The sequence below is a fragment of the Stegodyphus dumicola genome, chromosome 6, assembly GCF_044657685.1.
Source record: "Stegodyphus dumicola isolate Sdum_Otavi_A_Nest chromosome 6, ASM4465768v1".
NCBI classification, from domain to species: domain Eukaryota; kingdom Metazoa; phylum Arthropoda; class Arachnida; order Araneae; family Eresidae; genus Stegodyphus; species Stegodyphus dumicola.
The window spans coordinates 163,544,292-163,570,746 of record NC_140773.1 but is presented as its reverse complement, the minus strand read 5'-3'; the positions used below and the strand labels follow the sequence as shown (position 1 = coordinate 163,570,746).

General features: G+C 32.7%; 1 protein-coding gene across 2 annotated transcripts in view; it reads left to right on the top strand.

Annotated features, from left to right (window-relative positions):
- LOC118181820 (diuretic hormone receptor-like) overlaps positions 1 to 26,455 on the top strand; it is a 376,168-nt gene that overhangs the window by 338,242 nt on the left and 11,471 nt on the right. For both annotated transcript variants that reach the window (XM_085819127.1, XM_085819126.1), the window contains 2 exons: positions 15,483 to 15,568; positions 25,723 to 25,855. In XM_085819127.1, the coding sequence (XP_085675253.1) occupies positions 15,483 to 15,568; positions 25,723 to 25,855 (219 nt within the window). The remainder of the gene's footprint in view (positions 1 to 15,482; positions 15,569 to 25,722; positions 25,856 to 26,455) is intronic.

The window sequence follows — 26,455 nt, the reverse complement described above, 5'->3', positions numbered from 1 at the left end:
CAGAAGTTGATCCTCATATGTAACCAGATATAGAAGGAACAGGTTAAAGATCATTGCATCTGTCTTGGATAAACAAATTCAAAGCTTAAATGAATAACATAGTATAAAAGCTCTTTCCAAGTCTGTGCTTTTCTGGAAATTCAGTCTTCAAATTATTAGTTTATAAAACTCATTTTTTCATGTAAGTAGTTATCATGAAACAAAATAAAACTTTAATATACTGTTATGTTTATGTTTCTATTATCTGACTATTGTTCCTATACGAATAGAAGGAGGTTTGAGTATGATTAACATTCTTGAGGAATGAAGGTTTACTTTCATAAAAAAAAATCAACGCAATCCTTTGGCAAATAGGCTACTAATAAATTAACATCTATCCATGTAATTTCAAAACTTAAAATCAAAACATTTAAAACTATGAGCATTATGTTAAGTTCAGAGAAGCTTATATTTTAAACCTGCAATGTCATCTCGATTATCCGGATACTCTCGCTATGCACGTGGGTGCGTAAAAAAGAAACGCGCGCAAATTCTCTCATGGAAAAAGATTCTTCGTAATACAGAAATTGGATGTTTGTCTGATTGTAAAAAAATCCAGGCAATAACTGAAACTGTATGCCAAAAAATTGAAAATGTAAAATTCTTTGAAAATGTCGATGGCGAAAACTTGGAGGAATGATTCGATGACGATTCGACTTAATGACTCGCTAAGCTTTCAGTGTTTCAGTAATACGAATATCGCTTCAAGTGTCGCAAGAATAGAAGAAACAGCGAATGATTCTGAAAATAGAAATGAAGACACTGACAATTACATTAATTCCGAGACAGCAATGACTTCTATTTATTAGACTTCGTAGACCAAAGGGGATTCGTATAAAATGGTAAAATAGTACTTCGAAAGATACGCTGTTTAAATTCGACAAAGAATTAGACTTTCTCAAAGGCAAGATAAAATTACGGATATTTTTAAGAAATAAGCACATAATGTATGCATGAAAATTTGTAGTTTCAATTATCCGAAATCTTTTGCCACGGCATTATACGAAGTAATCGAAAATACGCTGTGTAGGAGTTTATTTTAATTTCCTAATAATTTCCTATAGTTAGAAATTAGAATAAAAATTAGAAAACTATTAGAATAATTTCCTAATAGTTATTTTTAATTTTGAAACCCTTTCCTTTATTCTTGTTTCTCACCTTCAACTCGCTGCCAGAATGAGTTTTCAGTATCGCATTTTATGTAAATGAGGTAGAACCAGTATTTATAGAAAATCTCGTCTCTTCTGTACAAGAGCTCAGAATTCTTAGTAGAGCGTGTTCTGCCATTTGGCCACATCGTTGCTTTAAGCCAGTCTTATTACGCTCGTCCATATCCTTACGTGCCTGTTAGGATTCGCCGGTGTTAAATTAAGGGTCAACTTGGTTAGTTATTTCTGTGCAGCTTTTCTAATTAGAGTTAGTTTAGTTTCTGATTTTCTGCTTTACATTCAAGCCCAAGTGGGGGCTTCCTGTAAGCCCGAGTGGGCCAACTGTGAAATATCGTATATTCAAAAACACCACGCGCCACTGAATAAGACGCGCACACGATTTTTTCGATGCGCCTAAAATGAAAAAATGTCCGGAATAGGGCGCGCATATTTTCATCAAGCAAGCTATTGAAAGCTTGAATTACTGAAAAAATATTTTTTTCTGGATTACGAGCATAAAGAAACGAAGAAATATGATACCGATCGATGGTTATAGGGAAAGAAATCTGAGCTTTTTTACCACCTGCAGCTTTTGCAGCTCCCGCCTAAGTACGTAGGAATACATGTCCAGTAACATTTTAATGAGAAGGAATAAATCTGTTAGCAGAATTTAATTCTACGGCAGAAAGAAAGACACTGCTGATCTAAGTATATTATATTAAATTTTATTCGTTAAACAATAGCTTCAGTCGACAACAATCTCTGCACTAAATATGGATTTAAAAGTCCCGAGTGATCCTTTAAAATCTACCGGCAATCTAACAAAGATAACTTACCACACCATGGCACTTCTTCCCACCAGGATTAAACTATTTAAGAGGGTACAGTAGCATCATATAACGTTATACTTTCCTGGGATACCGTAGCTTCAAAAAGAAATAATTTACGCCGACCAACTTGCGTTTACCTGGCCTATATTGCTTTGTTTCGCGTAGGCTGCGCACCTCGATTTTTCCGACTAAAATTATCAAAAAAACCTGATCGTGGTATTCGTGAACATACGTTTTCTGAGTCAGATAGAAAGGTATTTTAACCCTTCTTTGGACTTTGTTCTTATAGTTTTCAGAAGACCAGCGAATAGCCGCTGTGCATTCTTCTCAAGTTTCTAGTTGCTAAGAACATCTAATTTAACTAGAATCCTATACCTATATATAAAACTTCAGCGAATATTGAACTGAGGTTGGCTCTTTGTCTCACTTGAGAACTGCACTTACTTGGAATTTGGAACAGATGGGGCCTTTTCCATACAATTTTTGTCTGAAAATAAAGTTTATTGAAACCTATAAGCTTTTGTGTACTTTTCAAACCCGAATATCCTACCTCATCAAATATTCAAAAATTTTTGTCGCTAAACTTGCTTTTAGAGCTCGAAGTTTCTCAACAAAAATAATATTTTGGTTTGAAAATATTTGTTTTGCACATACGACTTCAAATATCTCGTTGCATTTTAATGCATTTGAGAAATTTCAGGTGCATCATTTTTCCAAGAAAGAGTTTTAGAGGGACGAAAGTTTTCCGATTTAACACTCAAGTGTCATTAGTGAAACCATTTCGAAAAATATTGACAAATTAGAAATTTCTTGATTTTGCTAGAGGCTTAGTTGAATTTATATCTCATCTTTAATTGCGAAATCTAGAAATTCTTATTTTCTCATTTTGTATTTCATCGTTTAAATTACTTTTTGACCTAGGAATTCTTCCTTCCTTGAAGGAGGTTCTGACAAATTTTCGCAACATTTATTAATCAGCGATACTTCATAAATTAATATAATATTATTTACTGTTATTTTAATCCATAACGGACTATGGATGTTTAGTTAAATATAGCATTTTCTACTTTAAATTTAGAAAGAGTATGATTATAAAATATTAGAACTCGTTTTTATCTTGTAATAAAAATTTTGATTTGTATGTAATTTCTAAAGTGACATTTCGTTTTAAATTTTGATTATAAGTACTTTAATTAATTAATAGCTATTTTAAGTTTTTGGATACTTTAAGTTAAACACTGTTCCTTTAAATCACACATATATTCGCTCAGAAAAAAAAGTTACGAAAATTAGCAAGAAACTTAAATAGTACGAGAAAATATTAACTGTAATTCATGTCTTGCTGTTGAAGATTTGCTACCAAGAATTCTAGTTTGGTAAATTTGGAAGTAAATTACAATGTTGGGCATTAAAATTGCTACATCATGAATGCGGAACAAGCGTCTAATTTGCGTGAAAGGTACATGCTGGGTTAGATAAATGATTATCATTTGAGTGCATGACAAACACAAAGCATGTATAAGTAACGCCATCAACATTGTGCGTAAATGTGAAACTTGCACAGCAGTTTTTTTAATTTAGAAATCGCATTTGAACGTTTATTGTTTCTCTGAAGGTTTATTGTTTGTTACGTTTCGTATAAGAAGGAGAAACTCTTACCAGCATGAGTCGAAACTCCGCTGCAGTAAGACCGTGTCCTACGTTAGTTAGTTAGTTAATCATAGAGGACGTTCCCTAGAGTGAACCACAGAGGATAAACCGATATTTCGCCTTCAAAGACAGAGAAAGACATTCAGAAATTAAGTCTCTCTCAGAAGGAAGATCCACACGCTTTGCAGGAAAAAAGTAACAGATTTGATAGATCAAAATTGCAAACTGAAGACGTAAAGATAAGAATTTTAGATATATTTGCTAGTATAATTGGAGTCCGTCAAATAAAAATTTGGCATATTCATGGAAGCATTGTGAAAAGAAAAACATTTCAAGAGCAATTAAGCATTTACACATTTAAAGCATATTCTTTATAGTTCCCAAGAAGGCAAAACGACGTCTTAAATGCGTTAAGATAACCATTACATAAATGAAAAGAAAAGGGTAGTCCTCCTATCCAAAAGCCGTACATTCTTCAGTCATGGAAATTACGCGATATCTTCATTCGAAAGTTGTTTAAAATAAAATCTTCGCAAAGACTCCAGCAATCCCCTCTATGTTAATATTCATTACGTTAAAATATTATTTTTACTAATATATCATGTACAGGATATAGAAATTTCATTTGTGGTCAGATGTAAAGAGTAAAGCTTATAGAAATGCAGTGGAGTATTTTTTCATTCTAAATTCTAAGCATTTTTTTAATAACGTATATTTTTTCATGATGGCAGAGCTTTCCTTATATATATCAAACTATTAGCAATGTCAAGAGAGTACAGTATGGACTGAATGGCACCTAAATGAGATAGATGTCATCCAATAAAGAAATTAAGGATTATTTTAAGCGATTAAACTCTCGCTTAACTGCACATTACAAAAAATTTCATTTAAACTGCATCCATTTTCACAAAATGACTAGAAAAAGTGTCAAACTAACTATTAAATATTCCGTTCTAATATATTTATCTGCACAATTTTATCTATCTAGTCAACCTAGTACTTTTATCTCCTTAGTGATGTAATACGCTTGTTCTATTACTATCAACCTAACACATATATTCTTTTATAAAATGAAATTTACATTTATTCCTAAAATTAATTTTTTATTGTCATATACATAAATAACTGTAAATAAAATATTTTAAATAAATATATTTAAATTATAATAAATGGCTTACATTCAAATTTCTTTTAATTTTAATTATTAGAGGATCTAATATGAATAGCTGATCTATTATATACGAATATGTAATAAATATCTGGCATTTAAAATAATGTCCATGCTAATTGTTAAGAAACTCTAATACATACGACAAGTTCCTATTAACCGTCTAAAAATTTGTTATTCGAAATTGCTCTGCCCCTATTTATTTCGGATAAACAGGTTTACATCGTATTATTACTATTGAAATAATCCTTAGCAGCATAATTTTGTCCTTCGATTTAACAGTTCTCTTATTAACTTAACAGGTAACTGGCATTAACTCCGGGTTGAATAGCTAACTAGCATTAGCACCTGGATGTCTTAGAGTGATTTATTACCTTTCCAGTAGCAGTGAATCTCTGTAAACAGTTTTAATCCGCTTTCCGAACGTCGTCTTAAAGCACAATCTGACGAATGAGAACCAGAGATTAATTGCTAAGTTCATGGAAATGGATCCTAAGCAAACCTTGTCCTAGTTCCTTCCTGGCCTCAAATTTCCTCCACTTTTCAGCATCCAGTTTAACGGATTAAGTTATGCGAACACCTAGGGTTGCGTATTTCTATTCTTTACGAATAAAAGGTTTATAATAGTGCGTTTTTATTCTTATATCACTATTCCGAATACCTCGCATTATCAGTTTGAAATTTTATATATACGAGTTAAAAAATGCTCCACTAATAAAAAATACATTTTATATTTCTATGAGTTTTATTGTTCACTCTTTGAAACAAAAATAAAGTTTGTTAACCACGTAGATTAAATACAGCTCAAAATATTTAATACTAATAAAATACTTATTAACATTAAGCAAGGAAGCAGCTTTTGTGATTAGCATAGGGTCACAATAAAGACTCAGATGATGACTCAATAGATGACGACTCAATAAATGACTCAGTTTCGCAAAATTTGAGTTAAAGTACGAAAGCACTATTACTGAATAATAAGATGTTTGCGATTTTTGATATTCCATCAGTATAGCACCGTGGTTGTCAACCATAGGGAATTTTATTTTAGTATTTAGTTTCAAGGAAGGATACAGTCAGCTTCTTATTTAAATGCTAAATATTTAGTTTAGTTCATGCATCAATAAAACTGCTCTTATTCATTTTTTTTTTTTTTTTATATTCTATATTTTTTATTGTTTAATTTATAAAACACATTAAAAAATAATATTATGAATAAATGTATATGTACTTATTGAGTTTGAGAAAGAAGTGGGGGTAATTATCTTCTAGCACTGGTGAAAGGGGTACACGGGGCAAAATTGGTTGAAAACCACTGGTCTAGAGGGACAAAGGCACACATACATAAAGAGTAAGTTAGGCAGGCGTTTCAGTCGAAATTACGTATCCGCGTGACTCGGTTGCTGAACGCCAGGTAGCTATAAAAGAAGAGATTATATTAAGAACGAAAATGGATTGCAAACACTGGTCCGAAAATTTTGGACATTGGATTACATATGAAACAAAATAGAATAAGAAAAATGTGTAATTAATTAATCTGAAGCTATGAAAAAACTCTTTTTTTACACTACATTAGCACTACTGCGGTCTTAAGCCTGAAATTTTTTAATGTTTTAGAAATTCGTATCATGAAAGCATGTGTGCTTTTAATACTATATTTATATCGTCAGCTTCTCCTCATATAAACCTCCTAAAATTTGTGGCTCGCCTAATAATAATGATGTGTATTCCTTGTAATTTCTTGATACAGAAATGAATCACTGGTACAGACTTTAATGAGAGGAGACAGATACGGGTGTTACCAGGGCGCAAAATGGCTTTAATAGCTTTGTAATACATGTAAAATGTGGGGCTTTAGTGTACGTTAATGGTCCAGAGTTATAAGTCAATAATGGATTTATTTAGTCCAGTGAAATCCAATAGAGTATGCCACGTAGGTATTGTTGGTCTTTGCCAATACTCACATTCCTTTTAAATTGGAAAGAATCAGATTTTTTTTCAAAATTGGTTATTATTGTCTATCCCTATAGCTAAGTCTCCATTGTATTTTTTGTATATTTGAAGTGTTGTTTAACTAAGCTGACAGATGCATTTTTCTCATAACTGCAGTATCATTAGCATACATGGTTAGTATTGCAAGAAGAGTATCTTAGTCAATATTGATCGAGAGAGTGCTTAGAAGCAATCATTGTTTAATGTGATCCGGAATAGATTTACGTGTAGAATATGTTTTATTAAGTATCTGTTGTTCAAATAGTAATAAAGGATTTTTGTGACGTAGTCTATACAGTTATAAGTTTGTATATGTGACTCTCCTGACTGTCACGCACAAACTTTTATGCTACGTTCAGAAATATTTCTCTAACGGATTTGTTCTATATGCCGTGGTAAAAAATTTCTGTGAAATGATAAGTTGATGAACGCAGAAAGCAATCTCACGGCAGAGTAGCATTCCGAGTGACTGGGAGATTTTCCAAACTGGCAAGACTTCCAGACTTTAAGATTGGTGAGATGATTACTGTCTTCTAGAGAGAAAGTAAATATCCAGTTTTAAGCATATGGTTGCTAATCTTGGAGCAATCGCTTAATTTATGAAAAAATTCGTGAGGATCATATTCTGGCTTTTTTTACTCGATAACTTGTCAATGCCAAGACCAAGTTATCACCATTGACCCTGCTTCATTATCAACACGAAGCTCAAATTCGAATGTAAAATCAAACAGAACTTTATAATCCGCTGTTCCTACTTTTTACAAGCTTAAAATGATAATATAAATTAAATGAGTTCTTATTGTATACATTTTTGACAATTTTCGCTTCTTGCCTTTATTATTAAATTCAATTTATAACAAGATCTTCAGTCTCAAAGCTACAAACATTCGTACCGAATATAACTTCTTAAACAATTTTCTAAGCACAGCCAATAACTCTATGTATCTACTCGCAGTTAATGCAAACAAATTACTCAAGCAAGACGACAGCGACATGGCATAAGCTTTAACATGTTCACGGTTAAGATTAACGTTATAATTTTAAACCACATCCCTTGCCACACATTTTGCATAATTTCTTTGTCTACTTTCACTATGCTTCTTGGTTGTTGAGAATAATAGTGTTTTTATTGATTATTTCAAGGACAAAACGATTATTCTTCCCCTTTCTAACTTGCAGCTAGCATATCAAAACATGCTTTCAATTCTTATTTTGAAAGCTTAATATCTAAGAAAGGTTTCCTTTTACTATCTAAAGAAAATTATAAATATCTGAAACAGTTTTGAAGGAACTGTCAACATTTCTTCCATTCTGATTCTTCTTTGAAATGTAAATGAGAAGATGCAGTCATATTTGAAAATCATATAGAAAGTTGCAGTCATATTTGTTTAAATTTTTAACAGAAATAAACATTCACTACTTCGAAATAACTCTTCTTCTTTCAAATTTATTTTGAATTTCTGGTAGGTATGTTAATTCTGATGAATCTATGCCAATCGCATATATTATTTTAATTAATATTTGCTGTCAGTTCACCTCAATCGAGATACTGTATAGTCATTTCTATGAATTTGTACACGAACACCAAACTAAATTATATCAGAAAATCTTGAAAATTCGAACTTACTGTAAATTTATTAAACAGGAAAGTACGAGTAAAAGACTTTACAGTTAAGATGTACTTCATAAAATTCTGTCAAAAGCAAAATTTAAATTGTGAATATTATAGAAAAGTGTTATATTCTATAAATAAAACTATATCATTTTAGGATCTGAAAACCGTGTTGTTTCAATTTCTTTACCTCTGTTATATTATATAGGATTAACAGATTAATCTTTTCACGACAGAACATAAAAACATTTAATATTTTAATTAATAAATCGATAATTCAATTATTAATGATGATTGTGCAGTTATTAGACAATTAACGAAACTTTTAATAATTGCATTATTCGTATCCAATCCCCCCATAAATTTCTACATTTAAAGTATTTTGTCCATAACATACGTTGGAAACGTTGCAAAAATGAATTACTTGCTTTGCATTATTTGAAATGTTCTACTATGTGTATTCGTAAAGTATCCAATGATTAATCATACTTATGAAAACACATACGGCCAATCAAGAGCAATGTTTACAACATTTGTATTGATTTGATACTAACCCACATGATCAGGACTTAAACTTTTACATTTTATTAAGGAAACAGCACTGCAATCATCATCTCTGTGGCAGTTCATGTACTCTGTGGTCCAGAATCGCACATGAACCTACGCGATCAGAATCTGATACCGTTAATTTGTGAATCTGCCTGCTCGTATTTGTATCTTACTAAGAGTTTTATAAAAGAATAAATGTATGTTAAAATATGGGTGAAATCTATATAATAGTAAAAAATAATAATGTTTGAAAAAGAAATACGTAAATTTCAAGTTCAGCATGAGGCAAAATACAGTCTTATATTGAAACTTGTTTCGCTGAAACGCATGCAAGAGAGATTAGAACAGGATCTCTCGGAATGCATAGCATTCTCATAAAAAAAAGTCGCTGCTAATATAAAGTTTAATTCTGTCCAAATTTGAAAAAGACTATCATTAAACCATTTATTCTTAGTCTGTTAAAAAAACCAATTGCAAAATCATGTAAATCTGACAATGAGATCGTTAATGCAGTTAAAAAAAGACTTCCAGTAATCATCTACATTATATTAACTAAATGATTTTTAAGCATATTCCTGTACTCATTGCCAATCTCATATATTATTTTAATTAATATTTGCTGTCAGCTCACCTCAATTCAATAATACTCCCAAACAATATCGGGAAACAATGATGTGGAGGATCTAAAAATTCAGGAACATGTTTAACAGAAAATCACAACTCCAATTTCGAGATAATAGCTGTCACAACATGATGCCTTTCGAATACTTTTCATTTTGGCTTCCATTCCAAGGAATTTCTTACATTTTTCTGTGGAAATGTGAAATTCTTGCACGTACTTGAACCCCAGATCGAATCAAATGCATTTGATATAAAAAATGTCTTTTTTATCTTTCCCTTCCTGCTGCAGTAGAAATGGTAGGTCGAAATATTTTTAAAACTAGCCATATTTTGAGGACGATCTAGAATACTTCTCATTTTTATTTGTATTTCGATATGTTATGAGGCAAGTTCAGTTTTGAGACATTCCAGTCCTGATATAAATGAATTTATTTAGCATTACAGTCATGAATATCCGAGAGTATTTTAAGTTGATAGTTATCAGGTAAACAGTTTAAAAATTTTTAAGCTATTTAAACTAACTCATTATATAAATCTTCGCAAATCAGGTCAGAATGGAATCTTTTAGCTAAAAATTAATCACTGCATTTGTAAAAACATTATACTTTTCATTTTTGAATAAATCGATATTGCAACGTTACTTTTAAATTACTAATATTGCAATAAATGTTACTGTTTTACTTTTGCTCTAAAAACTGTTCTTTAATTTTGAATATTCAGAAACATCCTTCTTCTTCTTGCTAATCCCTCTGATCTGAATCCATACATTCATTCGCTTTTTAATTTACAACACGAATTTCCCATAATGTGTCACGTATCATTCCACCACTCTAAAGAGCCAGATTTGATTTCTGAAGAGGCCACAATAAAATTTTTCAAGAAATATATGCTCCTCAACTCATTTTAATGTTTTAATTATTTTAAAAGTAACTTCCTTTATTTCTCATTTTCTATTGATGTTTTTTTGAATGTGCGTATTGCAGTATCGAAACTGGGTTAACACACTCCAGAAGCGAAGGATTTCGAATAAGCATCTCATGTTTTCTTTTGCTCTTCACCTTTCATTACAATTGCAGTTAATCCTTTAGTTTATAGAATTTTTATAATAGCTTCTGAATACTTTAATATTTTTGAGCTAATCGTTTATACCAATAATCAAGAGATTAGCTTACCTTCTGCAATGAGCATGCTGCATATTACTAACCATTATATAAATGCTGAGCATGGTGATGCTCAGCATTTATATAATGGTTAGTACATACGAACATACCAATAGCTTCAAATTCTGGTAAAATATGGATATTTCTATCTTCCTACCTATATAGAGTATGGGAAGTATGGTGTTGGTAAATTTCAGGATAGCATGGTCTGTCATGAGAAATGGGACGAGTTCTTCAGATAATAATAACTAGGCGTACCTTAGGTCAAAATTTGAATAAAACACTTTACGTGAGATTAAGTAATTCTTAGAATTTGTAATAATAATTATTACAATAATTACAGTAAATTTAATACTCTGACTTCTCGTCGTAGCAATTATTTTGAAATCGTTTTCTCAAATTAGCAGCATTCACATGTAGTTAATGAAGCTTGTTTCATATTTAGGTCGGAAAAAGTAATTTAGATGGAATTTAATTTTTCAGTCAAGGTACGAAGTTCCTGAAATCACGATCAAACAAAGATCCATTTAACCAAAGATCCTTTTGCAATTTTTAGAACACTTCAGAAGCTTATATATATATATAATCTTACAATTAGAGAACTAATAGGCTGAATGTATATCAAAACCCTGAACGAAAGCCATATGCATATATTGTACTTACTTTAATTTGTCCTGCTTAGTTGTATGAAGCACTGTAAAAATTGATTTCGTATGTTCTGTGATTTATTACAAAAATGTGTGGTGTGCATGTTGAGCTCAAGTTGTGCTCTGATCTGTAATATTTAAACTTACAATGCGACAATTATTCCTTTTTAAAAAAAGATCGTTATCATTAATTTTGGGATTATTTGTCTTACATAAAATCTGCTCCTTCGTGATGATGGAAGTGCTTTGATGAGTTTTTTAACTAATCTAAACTGTATGTTATTGAAGGTAACATCATTTTGAGATTTGTCTAATTCATTTAACAGACTTTACTGTGCTACCCAGAAGTCACTTGTTAAAACATTTATAACTTTTAAGTTCGTATATTTTGCCAATTACAAATATCTAAATTAATAGATTTGATATTTAAAGTTATGTTTTCAACTATTTCTTGTATGCTAATTACAAGAGCAAAAGAAGTAGAAGATATCTCATTATCTAGGAAGAAAATATTTCTCACGAGTTGGCAAAATTTCACGTGAAGAAAGTTTTAAATTAATTTTGACCGGATAAAATAACAGCTCAAAACTCTTATATGCCAATCATCACATCATAAAATTTTATCAATTTAAATATTTTATGAATATTGTTGCGTGCGTACGGGTTCGTTAAGAAATGAATGCACAAATCCGATGAAAAATGAACAAAAATTTCTTATTATCACAACAAATATAATTAAATGTACTCCAATAGTATCACAATATATCACAGTAGTTATCTTCTAACTACTCAAACGTTCAAGAGAACTTAATTCAAAACAGCTAAAGAAAGCTAATCCGCGAATTCGCTGCAGTCAACAAGAGCAGTTTTCTAAACAACAATAAACTAACTACTACAACGAACTGAGAGGTTTTCCTCCTTTTATAAGATTTTAAAATCGCGCGCGAGAATTTTCTAGTACTTTCTCGAAATCAAAAAGAGATATTTATTAAATGTTACATGCACGCGCTCTTGTATTTTCAATTTTCCGGCTTAGCTTTCTTTTAATATTCGTCACGCGTTGCAATCCGCGGGAAATAAAACCATTTAATTTATAATTCAACTAACATAAGCTATTAAAATACCAAATCCGTAACACTGCCCCCTTTCCAAGGACTGCACGTCCCGGGCAGTACAATCCCTGGACAGGAAGCCAAACTTAAAACTGTGGCATGAATGCAATAATAAGCATTACATTACAATAATAAACAACATGAACAATAAATGCAATAAATAAAACAAATCAAATGCTATCAAATACAAATCAAATACACATTTAGAAACAAAAAGGACCATGGTCTTACACTATTTACAATTATTTACACTACGTACTATCGCCATAGTAATTAGCTAACCTGTCGTAATGAACGACTTTAGGCTTAGAGTTCGAAGACTTACGGATCCGAACCACGACGTCATTCAGCCTGTTTAGGACCGTGTACGGACCATCCCAAGGTGACTGTAATTTCGGACAAAGTCCTTTCCGTCGAGTCGGATTCCACAACCACACCTTATCTCCTTCGTGGAATTGATGTTCAGTAGCTCTTGTGTCGTAGCGGATCTTCATCTTCTCCGTCGCCAAGTTGACTCGCTCTCGTGCAAAGTTGTGCATCACTTCAAACCGGACCTGGAGATCTTGAATATATTCCTCAGGCGATGAAGGAGCATCCGGAGGGCAACCAAACAAGAGATCACAAGGTAGACGAAGGTCACGACCGAAGAGCATCTGTGATGGGGAATAGCCGGTAGTCTCGTGGACAGCACTGCGGTAAGCCAGTAAAAACAGCGATAATTTCTTGTCCCAGTCCTGCTGGTTTCTGGAAACCACTAATGAGAGGTTATTAAGGAAGGTTCGATTGAACCTCTCTACCATGCCGTCCGACTGGGGATGTAATGGCGTCATTTGGGTTTTGTCAATGCCGGATAGTTTGCATAGTTCTTTGATTACTACCGAGGTAAAATTCCTTCCCTGATCGGAATGTAATTTAAGAGGCACTTCGAACCTGGAAATCCAGTGCTGTATCATCACCTCAGCTACTGTAACAGCCTCTTGATCAGGAATAGGATACGCTTCAGGCCATTTGGTGAAGTAATCAATGACAACGAGCATGTATTTGTTGCCATCAGCAGTTCGTGGCAGAGGTCCCAAGATGTCAAAGGCGATACGTTCAAACGGCGCACCTACGTTGTAACGTTGCAGCTTGCCTCGGCCGCGTTTCCTCGGTCTTTTCTGACCTGCACAGGAATCGCATGATCGACACCACTTTTGCACGTCATCCTTTGCATTATTCCAGTAAAAGCGCTCACGAACTCTCTGCAAGGTCTTCATTATTCCAAAGTGGCCTCCTGTAGGGCTGCTATGTAGTTCTTTAAGGACATCAGGAATGCGGGATCTTGGAAGTATCATTTGCCATCGAAACGTCTTCCCATCATCCGATTCGAATTTCCGGTATAAGACGCCGTTTCGAATGTGAAGTGAATTCCAGAGTGCCCAGTATTGTTTTGTTGTAGGACTACAGACAGAAATGTCCTGCCAGGTAGGTTTTCTGTTTGATGACTCCATTAAATGAATTATGGGTTTAATGTCGCGGTCTTCTAGCTGGTCTTTCCTGACTTCATCATCACTCCAGGTCTCTATCAGCCGATGTTGATGTTATAATTTGTCTTGCGACCGGAGTCAGCAGCACGTATTTCGCTTCCACCCTGGAACAATATCGCCAGCATTCTGGACAAGGTCTTCTAGACAGGGCGTCAGGGGCGTAGCTAGAGCGGGGCAAGGGGGGGAATCTGTCCCCGGGCGCAGAATCCAAGGGGCGCCAAACTGATGTTACGACATTTTAAAATTAAATGTTTTCCATCCTTGGCAAGCAGTAGGGTGCGTGAAATCTTCAGTTGTCCCTGGGCGCTGAAAACCCTAGCTACGACTCTGCAGGGTGTCGGTGTTCCCATGTGATGATCCCTTACGGTGACGGATAGTGATGCCATATTCTTGGAGTCTCTGTATCCACCTGGCTATTTCACCCTCAGGATTCTTGAAATTTAAAAGCCAGGCCAATGAGGCATGGTCCGTGCGGAGGAGAAATGTTCTGCCGTGATGGAAATGCTCTACGGCTTTAACTATGGCGAGCAACTCTTTCCTAGTGACACAGTAATTCCTCTCCGGTTTAGACTTGACAAACTCAAATGACACAAATGCAGGCTTTAATAATAAAAATAGTAGAAGAAGAATTCCAAATCATTGACCTTTAAGATCACAGCTGATCGCGAGATAAGAAGATCAGGGTTGAAATTAAGTGTAAAATGATTGGTTATCACTGATGAAATGGATAATACATCGATCCAGCAATTCGATGATACCATATCTCAGTCAAGCTAAGAATATGATCCCATTTCCTTAAAACACTTAATTCCAAATTCATCTTCTCGTTATTTTTCTTTGAGCGATGTAGAGACATTAGGTATTTTTTGAAAGCAGGAGAGATAAAAAATGAGTAATGTCCTCGCCGGGACTCGAAACACTGACCTTTTGAATACAAGCCACGGACTTATGACGACTACACCACAAAGGCATGCTAAGAGCGCGGAAGAAACTACCTTATAACGAAAATATAATTACTACTCATTAAACAAACAAGTACATTCTGGGATGTAAAATGCTTACTACTTGAATCATTTCAGATTAATGTTCGATAAAGTTTTCTCTGTTACATTTTCTATACTTAGCAATAAGTCGCTGGCAGTCTTAGTTAGGAGTCTTGTCTTACTATATGTTACCAAAACAAGTGAGACATATTAATTGCTAATTTGTCCTCGAATTTTGCATGTAAAAGTATGGAATCTTTTGTACTTATTAAAGCATCATGGAAGTTACTTACCCGAAGCGCTGAAACTGCTTTTTAAATCCTCATCTTCTCATCTCATCTCTATTCTTTTAGCTGATGAAATATACAATTATTTCAGTTATTGGAATTACTAACAGTATTTTTCATCTTTATCATTAACTTTAGTTTTAACTTGCATTTTTTAGGTGAACATCGTATTCCTCACAAAAATTATGTGGGTTCTTATTACTAAGCTAAGAGCTACAAATACTGTTGAATCTGAGCAATACAGGTATGTAAAATTAATTCAAAATACAAAAGTATATTTTTAACATTTTTAATCTAATATTTTCATGCAAAGCAGTTTGTATGAGATGTCTGCATTCGTTTTTTCCATTTGTCTGAGCAGATCCATTTAATGAAGAGAAAAATAGGTGTATTACTTAAAACAAATCAAATGCTATCAAATATAAGCATAGATTGTTATATTCTGCTTCCCTCTTTAATTCATTACAGCTACTTAACAACAAAAATAATTTTATAGCAATTACATGAAAGTTAACAGTATCGCTTTTATTATACATTGTACTAAATCAACAAGAAAAGTATATCTTTATTCTCATCAATGTGCGTTCTCTGTCAGCCTGGTACAAATACGTTTAGCAGGGTACCAGTGAAGTTGTACGAGTCCGCAATCAGACAGTAGTTATGAATTTTTTACAAGGCTAGTATAACCGATTCGTATGAACTAATTTGTGTTCAGCTAAAGGTAATAATAAACCTACTAAAATGTAAATATCTCCTGTGTATGCAATATATATTTTAGTGAGGAAAGTAGTTGTATAGAGGAACTTGTTTGAAATACGTAGCAGTGTTACTTATGCACATCATTGCTTTTGCTTGTATGTATAAAGTATCCGTGTATGTATAAAGTGACAGACTTCTGTAAGATACCACAATCAGAAAGAAATTGTGTAATAGCATTCGAAAGACCACGAATACAACAACCGTAGTAAAGCCAAGTACTTGAAACAAATCCCGAGAAATTGTGAAACAATAAAAAATAAAAGATGGAAATTAGAACAATTACGCAAAGAAATTCATTTGCAAACTGGCTGGCAATGTTACTCCTAATGAAAAATATATTCAGGCTTATTTCCAAGCTTCAGACATGAAAACTTCCTACGGTCTTCTGCCCCGACTGTTACTTAAAGAGAGTTAAAGAATCTGCTAATGAGAAATGAAGTGCTTGAATCTAAAGAAATGCTCACCATCTATTATATTTAGAAATTCTCTACGGAAAAAGCATGTCAGTTTAACACCTTTCGAAAAAGATCGGAAGATGCGATCAAGGTTGTGATTCGAAGGCTGTGGAGACCAGGGATAAATAGAAGGGCTAGCTCATTTCTTTGTTCGACTCCTCGCCGACGCGAGCCTAATGGGGGGATGTAAGAGGCAATAATCTGACGTCACTGTGATGCCACCTGTCCTGATTTCCCGCGTTTAAAACAGTTTCATTGAGCTGCGAGACGATTTTCTAGAGGTTACATATCCCAAATTAATTTTAATAATATATATATATATCTGTTTTCTAATAATGTATGTATTTAAAATAATTTATATATATGTAATTTTAGTCAGTTTTTATTTTAAATTCTATATTGTAAAGTATCGTTTACGTAATATGGCTTTTCGTGCTGCAGTAACGTGCCGTAGCACTTACAGAAGTATGAAAGAATGAGATATTTTATTTCATGGGACCAAAGGATCCAAATGAGAGTTTGCTTTTGACGAAAGAATGGATACACAAATGTCAAAGAGAAGATTCTATTAATGTAAATAGCGGAAAAATCTACAGCGAACATTTTCTATGCAGTGTTTATGAAGATATGAAAAATCTCTTGTTTGGATAGCCACAAAAAGAAACTGTTGAAATGGAATGCTGTGCCGAAAGTAAATTATAATGACAAAAATAAATCGAAATTGATGATGACAATAATATATCAAATTTTAATGATTTTGAAATAAAACTCACAAATGAAAATGTAGATCATACTGAATGTTTAAGGATAAACAAGAATGCATTGATAATTTGAAGAACAAAATAATATCCTTAGAAAATTGTATTAAAATATTGAAAAATAGAGAAAAGAAAAATTTTAGAATGTTTGTTCAGCGACAAAGAAGGTGGACGACATTTAGACAGAAATTGGTATCAGAAATTAAAATCTCAAATAGCGAAATTTGGGGGGGGGAGTACAAATCGGAGAATTTGGAAAAATGTCTAAAGCCTATTTTTATAAAGATGCAGATTAATGCATTACTGAATAAGAAGAAAAAAATCAGGTGGACTAGTGAAAATATTTCACGTAGCATCGTCATAAGAGCTCTGTCATCTTAAAGCTATGATTTTTGGAAAGAAAAAAATTAAGAAAAAAATTGGAATATCTTTACCTAGTATTATTAAATTAAAGAAATTGTGTTTATTTTATTTTTTAGTGTTTTCTAAATTTTAGTGTAGTCCAAGAATTCAAAGTAATGTTCTTACTCTAAAGAAGGAAAGAGGCGAATATTTGTATTCTGTAGAAAAAATATACGTTCTCAGTTTCGACGAAATGCATATAGATTGAAAACTCTGCTATGACTCTAAACTGGACTAAGTTGGTTCTTTTCAAAATGTGCAGTTTGTTTTAATCAGATGTCTCATTTCGCGCTCTGCCTCAAATTACTGAGAAACCGCGTTTTAGATAGAGGTTTTGTTTTAGAAGATGTAACTGTTTTAAATTTTGATATTATTAAAGAGGTTTTAAATAGAGATTGAGAAGAAATCAAATTGTGTCACAAACTAAAACCAAATTATTTAATGATCAAGGGAAGCGAGAGACAAAAAGTCGCTCCAGAGAAAGCATTATTTTCAAAAAGTACCGCAAAAGGTATACTCTACCCCACAGGAAATCAGAAAGCATCTGACTTCTATGAGTTAATCGATAATATCTTCGGTATTATGAATAGTACCAAAATAGTACCAACAATAATAACAAGTATTTAACAAACTAATTTTGTTAAGTACTTGTTAAAGTTATTCTTATTGTATCCTTTGTAACTAATTATTGATTAGATTTTGTGCTAGATTAGCATTCTAGATAAAATATAATAGTATAAAACATCAAATAAAATAATTGGCATAAAAAGACCTGCTTCCTTTACTCACACTTTTGAAAAATTAAATAACTGTTTTAGGTACTCTGAATAAAGCTATTTCGTCAAAATTAAGGTAACAATCTTATATACATTTATTTAATTGTAATATAGATATAAGTATAAATTACAAAATTATTTAAAAAATATCTATTATATTGAATCGGAAGAGAATTATAACAATGTAAAATTTACAATTAGGCAAAAAATCAAACGTAGGTTAGCAGAAATGTTGCCATATATGTCATATATGTTTAAACCTATGTCAATGTAAAGTTGTTTTTTGAGTAAATTTAAATAGCTGCTATTATAGTTATCTTAGAAGCAGTATAAAAATTCTCTCAGTTAGCACGCAAATAAAGAAATGATTAGAAATAAAAGTGCATGAAATAAAAAAACCTGCAAATAAAAATAAAAAAACACGGAACTTTATGTTAAAAGAGTAGCACATTTTATCTATTATTTTAAAATTGAGTAAGCATTATTAAATTTTTTAATGATTCAGTCTAAAATGCATAAACCAGTAACATTGCCTCTTCCAAATTATAGCTATCTTTCACACACAGCTCATTTTAAACGCTGGTTCAAAAACGCTAATTTCCAAGCTGTGAATTATATTGGCGCGCTCAGTGTCATCATGGCTACGTCATCACTTCTCACTTTCTGCTTCAGGAGGAAAAGCTCTATGAGCTAGCCCTTCTCTTCTAAGTCCTGGTGGAGACAGAGGATAGTGAACATTTGAATGAATAATGTGAAATTTATCAACATTAAACTTACGCAAATGATAAATTTCACATATTCATTCAAATGTTTAAAACTGAAGAAATTCACTACGCTGCACAATGATATTTAAATGAAGCTTCTAGTATTTTTTCTAGAAATTTCGAAAACTACTGAAGGAAATAAGATTTTTTAAATGAAAAATAAATTCTGTACTTTTTGCGAGTGAAAATAAAAAGTTTTAAATCCTGGAAAATCCAAAGGATTTATTCCTTTGTTACAGCTTTGGTCATAGACATATAGCATGTTTTAATCAGCTCGCTGCTTAAAATATGAGAAGACCATCTGATCAGTGAGTGCAAAGGAAAACTAAGACTCTGTGAGAATCATTCCACGAACTTTAGAATCTGGCCGAAATTCGCTAAATTTCAGACTAAAGAACAAAGTAATGATAAAGTTTTAAGATTCATTTCCACGCCAAATACTAAAGAAAAGAATTTCAGTCCAGGATTTTGGACCTATCAAATGCGTAACTCAATGAGAAGGGATATTTTTCAAGTCTTAAAAAACTGTTCTGTCCAGTCTTTCCTCTAGTACATTGACATTCGGAAAATTGTAAGAAGACCATATCACCACTCTGTTCGTAAAATTCCGTTAAAAGTCTTGAAAGTTTGGAAAATGCTGGTTTGAACAATAATTCAAGTTTCTCTGTTAGTTGAAAGAAATTATACTTTTTCCTCCAGCCTTCCGATTCCTGCTCACCACCCATGTTGCCTGTTTCTTTTCTCAATGGTTCAAAAATCATTTTAATTCATTATTTTAATTACGATTTTCTGTTTAGTTAAAATCATTTCCCCCAGCCGCTAACAGACAACGACAAATATGCTACGTTTAATTCAAGCTTCGCATTTGTGCGGAGGACTTATTTTGTTTTATTTTTCTGTTTCCTATTCACATTTTTATAGGCTATTTCATGTTTGAAACTTTCAAACTTTCAAAGGGCTGTCTTAGTAACTCTGAAAAGTACCAGAAGCAACAGTATAGAAAATCCAATTTGTATTAAGATATGAAAGTTATAATATTGAAAAATATAATATCGACCATGTAATACAGAGCTGTTTCTGACGTTAAAATGACAAGTTTTCATGATTTAAGCTAATTTCAATACCTTTAGCAGCTGGGGCCCGAAAGTTGGGTTACGGTATTTTAGAACTCAAAGTAACGTTTAGATTTTAACATACGACTATTAAAAAGGATCTGCAGTGACTATAATAATTCCGGAAAACTTTCAAGCTTACAACAGCAACTGGGACAGCAAAAAACATGGATGAATGTGAATAGCATTGCCTGGAAGAATCACATCAAGTAATAAGCCAGTATCCCGTAATTACATCACACAATAATATTCCCTCAAACCGCATAAGAATTCTGTGCTGGGGCTTCAACAAACATCAATATGTCAACTTTGACGCAATGCAGGATGCACAACTGGAATATTCCTGATGAAGGCATTTTAATATGATCGAAAACACCACCATATGGCACTTGAACAGGCGGAATTTCAATCACTTTACAGGTGACAGAGGACGGGGGCCCAAGCGTCTAGAAGAGGTAAACAGTTGTATGCTCTTTGTCCTCCACTATCCAGAGATTATTCAAGAATTTAAATAGGTTACATTGCTTTACAAAAGCTAGATGTCGATTCAATGGCTACTGTTTTGGAGACAGAGGCTGCAAGAAACTTGTTGCAAGTCCAGAACATGAAACATAGAACATAAAATGTAAACACAAATATAAATATAAATACTGTTCAGGAACGTGCACGAACTCAGTTAATACACAATAACTTAATATGTTCATTATAATGTAGATTTTTGTGTCAACAGTGATGTTTTTTATATATTACTTTGAGCGTGATAACGCATGGAATGTTATTTTTTTTTTTTTAATTTTTTTTTTTTTGTAATATTTAGAATGCTAAATAAATAAGTTCGTTGTTAATTAAAAGGTTTTCTCTGGCAAATATATTACCATTCGTCCGAAGTTATTAAATAAGTCAAGAAATTGATTAATTTCAAACAAATACATATTGTTGCGTACGTACAGGTTCGTAGTAAATTGAAGTCCGATGAAAAGTGAATAAGATTTATTATTATCGCAACAAATAAAACAAAATTCTTGAATTTTCTCAGATATTCGTACAATATTGCAATATCTCATAGTAATTATCTTTTAAACTACTCAAACATTCAACAGAACTTAATTCAAAACAAAGAAAGCTAATCCGATTTAGCCGCGAATTTGCTACAGTAAACAACAGCAGTTTTCTAAAAACTCTGAGCTGAGAGGTTTTGATTTCGCTTTTATAAACTTTTTAAAAAGCACGAGAAGCTTCTTGATTTTTCTGGATATTAAAAGAGTACAATTACGAGATATCTATTTATTAAATGGGCGTGCTCCTGTATTTTTAATTTTTCCGGCGTAGCTTTTTCTTCAAATAAGTCACGTGCAGCATTGCACGGGGAAATAAACAATTTAATAAATATTCTATTATAAATAGCAAACTAAATAAATTAGTACAAAAACTGTAACAATATAAAGCATATATAAGAACATAAAACAAAAATAAAAAAACACAAATAAAAAAAGGGACACAGTTCAATATCTCCCGTTCTACTGGGCCGATTGAAGAAATTCAACTTGCGTTCTTCATGTCTCGAAAGAGCGACTTAGGTTATGTATTAGATGTATGTATGTATATATATATATATATATATATATATATATATATATATATCAGTCATTCTAGCATAGATATTTTGACACAAAATCGGACTTTTTCTGAAATGACATGCCAATTTTTTTCCATGTTTCGATTCTACGACTCAAATTACGCCAAACTACCAAGTTTTGTAAAAATCGCAAGAGTAGTTTTTAAAAAATTAGTTCTCAAAATTTTAGCTCCTCAATGTTAATTGAGTTTGGTATATATTTATTAAGCTTTCTTTTTTATTAAGCTTATTTAATTGTTCTTTTCACATTTCGAAATTCAGCTTCTTTCCAAATAAAATTCACCCATTTTTTCTGATTTATTTTTTTAATTTGTAATTTTTGATAATTTTTATAAATTTTTCAAAAAAAAATTTGAAATATAAGCTATAAAATTTTTACGATCATCTTAAAGTAGATGTATTTCTAAGCATATCTACAAAAAATTACAATTGTTTATTCAAAATTTCTGAAGATATACGTGAATTTATATATTGGCACATTTTGAAATTTGGTATATATGTTGAAAACGATAAAAGGTACTTACGTATTATCGCAACCAGGTTGGCGCTATTTGTAAGTTTGAGTAAAAGAGTATGAATAGAAAGAAAATGTATATTTATTAATTACAGATAATTTTTAATACAGTTTTTTATATTATTTTGTTTTAAAATATAAAATAGCAATTAAACCCTTCCGGTTTCGAATTTGAATAAGTTGCAGAGTTATTTTTTCGGCGGAAATCTTTTGGCTATTGCTTTTAGCACTCATTGAAAACCGTATTCGCCATAACCATGTGCACGTCGACTTATTTTTACTTAAAAAAAATCCCAGAATTGCACAAAAGTGGCATTGCGCACACTCTTGACTTTATCCATGTACACTGCTATTTTCTCATGCACACAAAATGCAGGAAAATTTTGTGAATATCCACATGCTCTTTTTACAAAACTACGTATAACACGTAGGGTTGCCGTAAGTAGGGTCGCCAAATTTGGCAATTTATGCGAATTTTGGGCTGGTTGCGTTAATACGTAAGTACCCGATAAAAACATCAGATGAGGTTTAAACACTTCGCTAAAATTATTTGGAAGTAGAAACGATGAGACTTTTTTCCGCTCATACACAATGTAAAAAGGTAGGAAAGAGGTGTCTTTTTTTCCGCTTCGGCATAATGGAAAGAAAAGGAAAATTGGTTGCCATGTATTAAGAAGTTCGCCAAGTGAATTATTCTTGGCCAAACTGCGAAATTTCTCCGTAAATTTCGCACCAAATTTTACAAAATTTAATATCTAGGTATTATTTGAGTAGTAGAATCGAAATATGGAAAAGAATTGGTATGTTATTTGAGAAAAAGTCCGATTTTGTGTCAAAATACCTATGTTAGAACGGGCCCACAAGCAGCCGAGCGATGTAAAAGCGCTGAACACTGGTAGTTCGGTTCGAGGTTCGGATCCCGCGAACGGGCTGACTGTATGGGCGTTCTCCTGGTTTTCTCCATGTGTAATGTGTATACAAGTCAGTTTCTCTTAGAAACGTTAGAAAAATGCTATATATAAATCTTATATATATCCTAAGTTGCGCTTTCGAGACATGAAAAACGCAATTTGAATTTTGTCAAACGTCGCAGTAGAACAGGAGATATAGAACTGTCCCCTCCTTTTTTTCGCGCAGTAAAACACTGCACAGTGTACATGTAAAACACTGCACAGTGTACATGTAAAACACTGCACATAAATACATATACAAATACTAAGCAATTGTATAAAAGACCAAAGTTTTCTCATAGTCTCAGTACAGTTTATGCATTAAACAAGACTGCATCAGTTGTGCTTACACTGAGTCACACATACACGTGATCTCATCCTTATGAGATCATACTAGATGAAATACGCAAGTTTGTACAGAGGGATACTTTGCTCAGTGAACCTAACAGATTTCCTGTCGTAGGGCTAATATTGAATGCAGGATCTTGCAGGTTTTGGTGACTGTTGTCGATTTGTAACTGAGATACGTTTGTATGCTCCGTGTTGTTAGGTTGTTTGGTCGGGTTTGTAGATGCAAAGAGATGGTAATAGGATAAGTGTACATAAAATGGTCAGGTTTTCCTTCTTGGCCGAAAAGATAGACATCACTCTTGGTGATGCCATGCTTTTTGAAGTAGGCTGAAAAAGGGCTATGGCCGATGATAAAACGTGTGAGTTGTGGAATGGAGATGTGGTGATCAGAAGAGATATTTGGAATGATGAAGTGAGGGGGATGTTCTTGTTGCTGTTATTCCATACTTGCTACCAGAAGCTTAATGCGTTACTGTGGAGAATACATTTAAAGTGAGGCGAGAGTGCTGAGGTGTGGCACCGCCTTGCGTCAACGTCACGGGCCATCATGTCTTCAGCCGTTTCATTTCGAGTCCTTTTACCCACACTAGTTGTATGTTAGTGTGTTTGTTTTCCCAGGACTGGAAGAAGGGACGAAGTGATTGCGATTTCTGTGGGTCCCTGCACATTGTGGCAAAGAAGATTGCTTGGCCAATGACCTCAAGACATTTCCATCTATTCCAGACAAACTGAAAGATCCATATACACAGAAAATAGTATAAAGCCTTCCACATATCAGTAGGTGGCTGTACTCACTGGTGGTTAATACATAATGGCATGCAATTTAGTTAGGGGCTTTCACTAAGAGCCCTGGTTTATCTATAAATATCTCTGAACAGTAAACTATTTGTATTTGCATCCTTTTTGATCAGTTACATCCATTTCATGTACAATTTTTATTTTGATGGCTTTAACTACTTTCAGTGAGACAGTGCTGAACTATGACTACACAGCAAATGTCACCACATTCATGAACCTTACGTGAGGCTTTCACAAGGAGCTGTTAGAGAGGAAATTATTTTTATGAATAATCATGTGAGATTACTCAGAACTCAAACGGTCGATGATTTTCTGGAATAAAATTGTATCGCCATTTTGTCTGGCTATAAGTCCTGTACAGAAAGTTTAAGATGATCTAGGAAGAGTCATTGCATGACATCAACACCCTCTCAGAATACTCTAGGCATTAAAATTTTAGATTTCCGAAAAATAATGTTTGTTGATATAAGCTGTGATTAAAATCCTCATTTATAGTATGAAACTGCTTTGTGAGGAATATAAAGAAACGAGGGTTAGAGCCAGTCTTTATTAATCAGACCATTCTGAGAATATTAAATGTCCTTTTTTTTAATTTTATTTCATTTAGTTGCATTTGCATATCGCGAAATATTTACATCCTATTTATTTTATTATGTTATGATTGCCAATCTCATAGTATTGCTCATCAGTGAAAAACTTTTTCTTGCAATAAGCCAATAACTTTTCGGGATATCAGGCATCTAAATTTGTAAGTATAATTTTGGACACCGGTGTGTATGTGTATGTGACGGTTTGCATGTGTGTGTGTGTGTGTGATGTGTGTTGAGTGTGTTTAAAATATTATTTTTCACTTTTATTTTTAATTTTTAATGTAGGTGTTTACCAAGTTTTAATTTATAATTTTCGTTTGAATAATTACATTTTAGTAATTAACAATAAGCTGCATAACTGAGTTAAAATTGGAAAATTTAATCAAAATTATATAATTCAAGTCTATTTTTTTTTAATTTGAATACTTTGTATAAACATAAAAAATCCGAAATCTTATATAGAAAGAAATTAAACTGTTCTATCCATCTTTATTTATAAAAATGTATTTAATAGCCTCTATTTTATTTTACAGAAAAGCAGCCAAAGCTTTGTTAGTTCTTATCCCGCTTCTGGGTGTAACGTACATATTGGTCATAGCTACGCCCAGCCACAGGACTGGTGAAGTTGTGTTTACTTTCATTCAAGCCACGCTTCTGTCAATTCAGGTGCGTATGTACACAGACACTTTAAGCTCAGAGAAGGGCATTGCTAGAGAATGGCTGTCACGTAGTGATAGATTAAACTTTCGCTCTTGTCAGTTTGACATGTGGCAATTAATCATAGAAGGCACTTCGCATAGTTTAGATGTTTAGAAGACATGTGAATGGTGAAACTTAATATCCTTAATATTATATCGAAATAAGTTAAACACAACCAATAAAAGTAGCTAACTCCTTATATGTGAAGCACAAATTCCGATTCTGCACTCAAATGCCTAATATATGTTAGAAATGTTTTTATTAATTATGGTAATAACGTAATTGTTTATAAAAATTATCAATGCGATAAATCATTGGAAAGTAAAATAAAAACAGAATGTTAATGAGAAATACGTATAATACATTAGACCGCTCAGTTTGTTACACTAATACTTACAATATGCATAATTTCATTGATAATGAATAATTTATGAGTTGAAAGCTAAATCTTCTTCAGGAAGACTGGCTCTTCGTTGGGAAGGAAGCATGAAGGATTTATTTTGTGGTAACGTAACATTACGTGACTCCAAAAATAGGTATATTAGATATAGACATTGCTAACGTCAA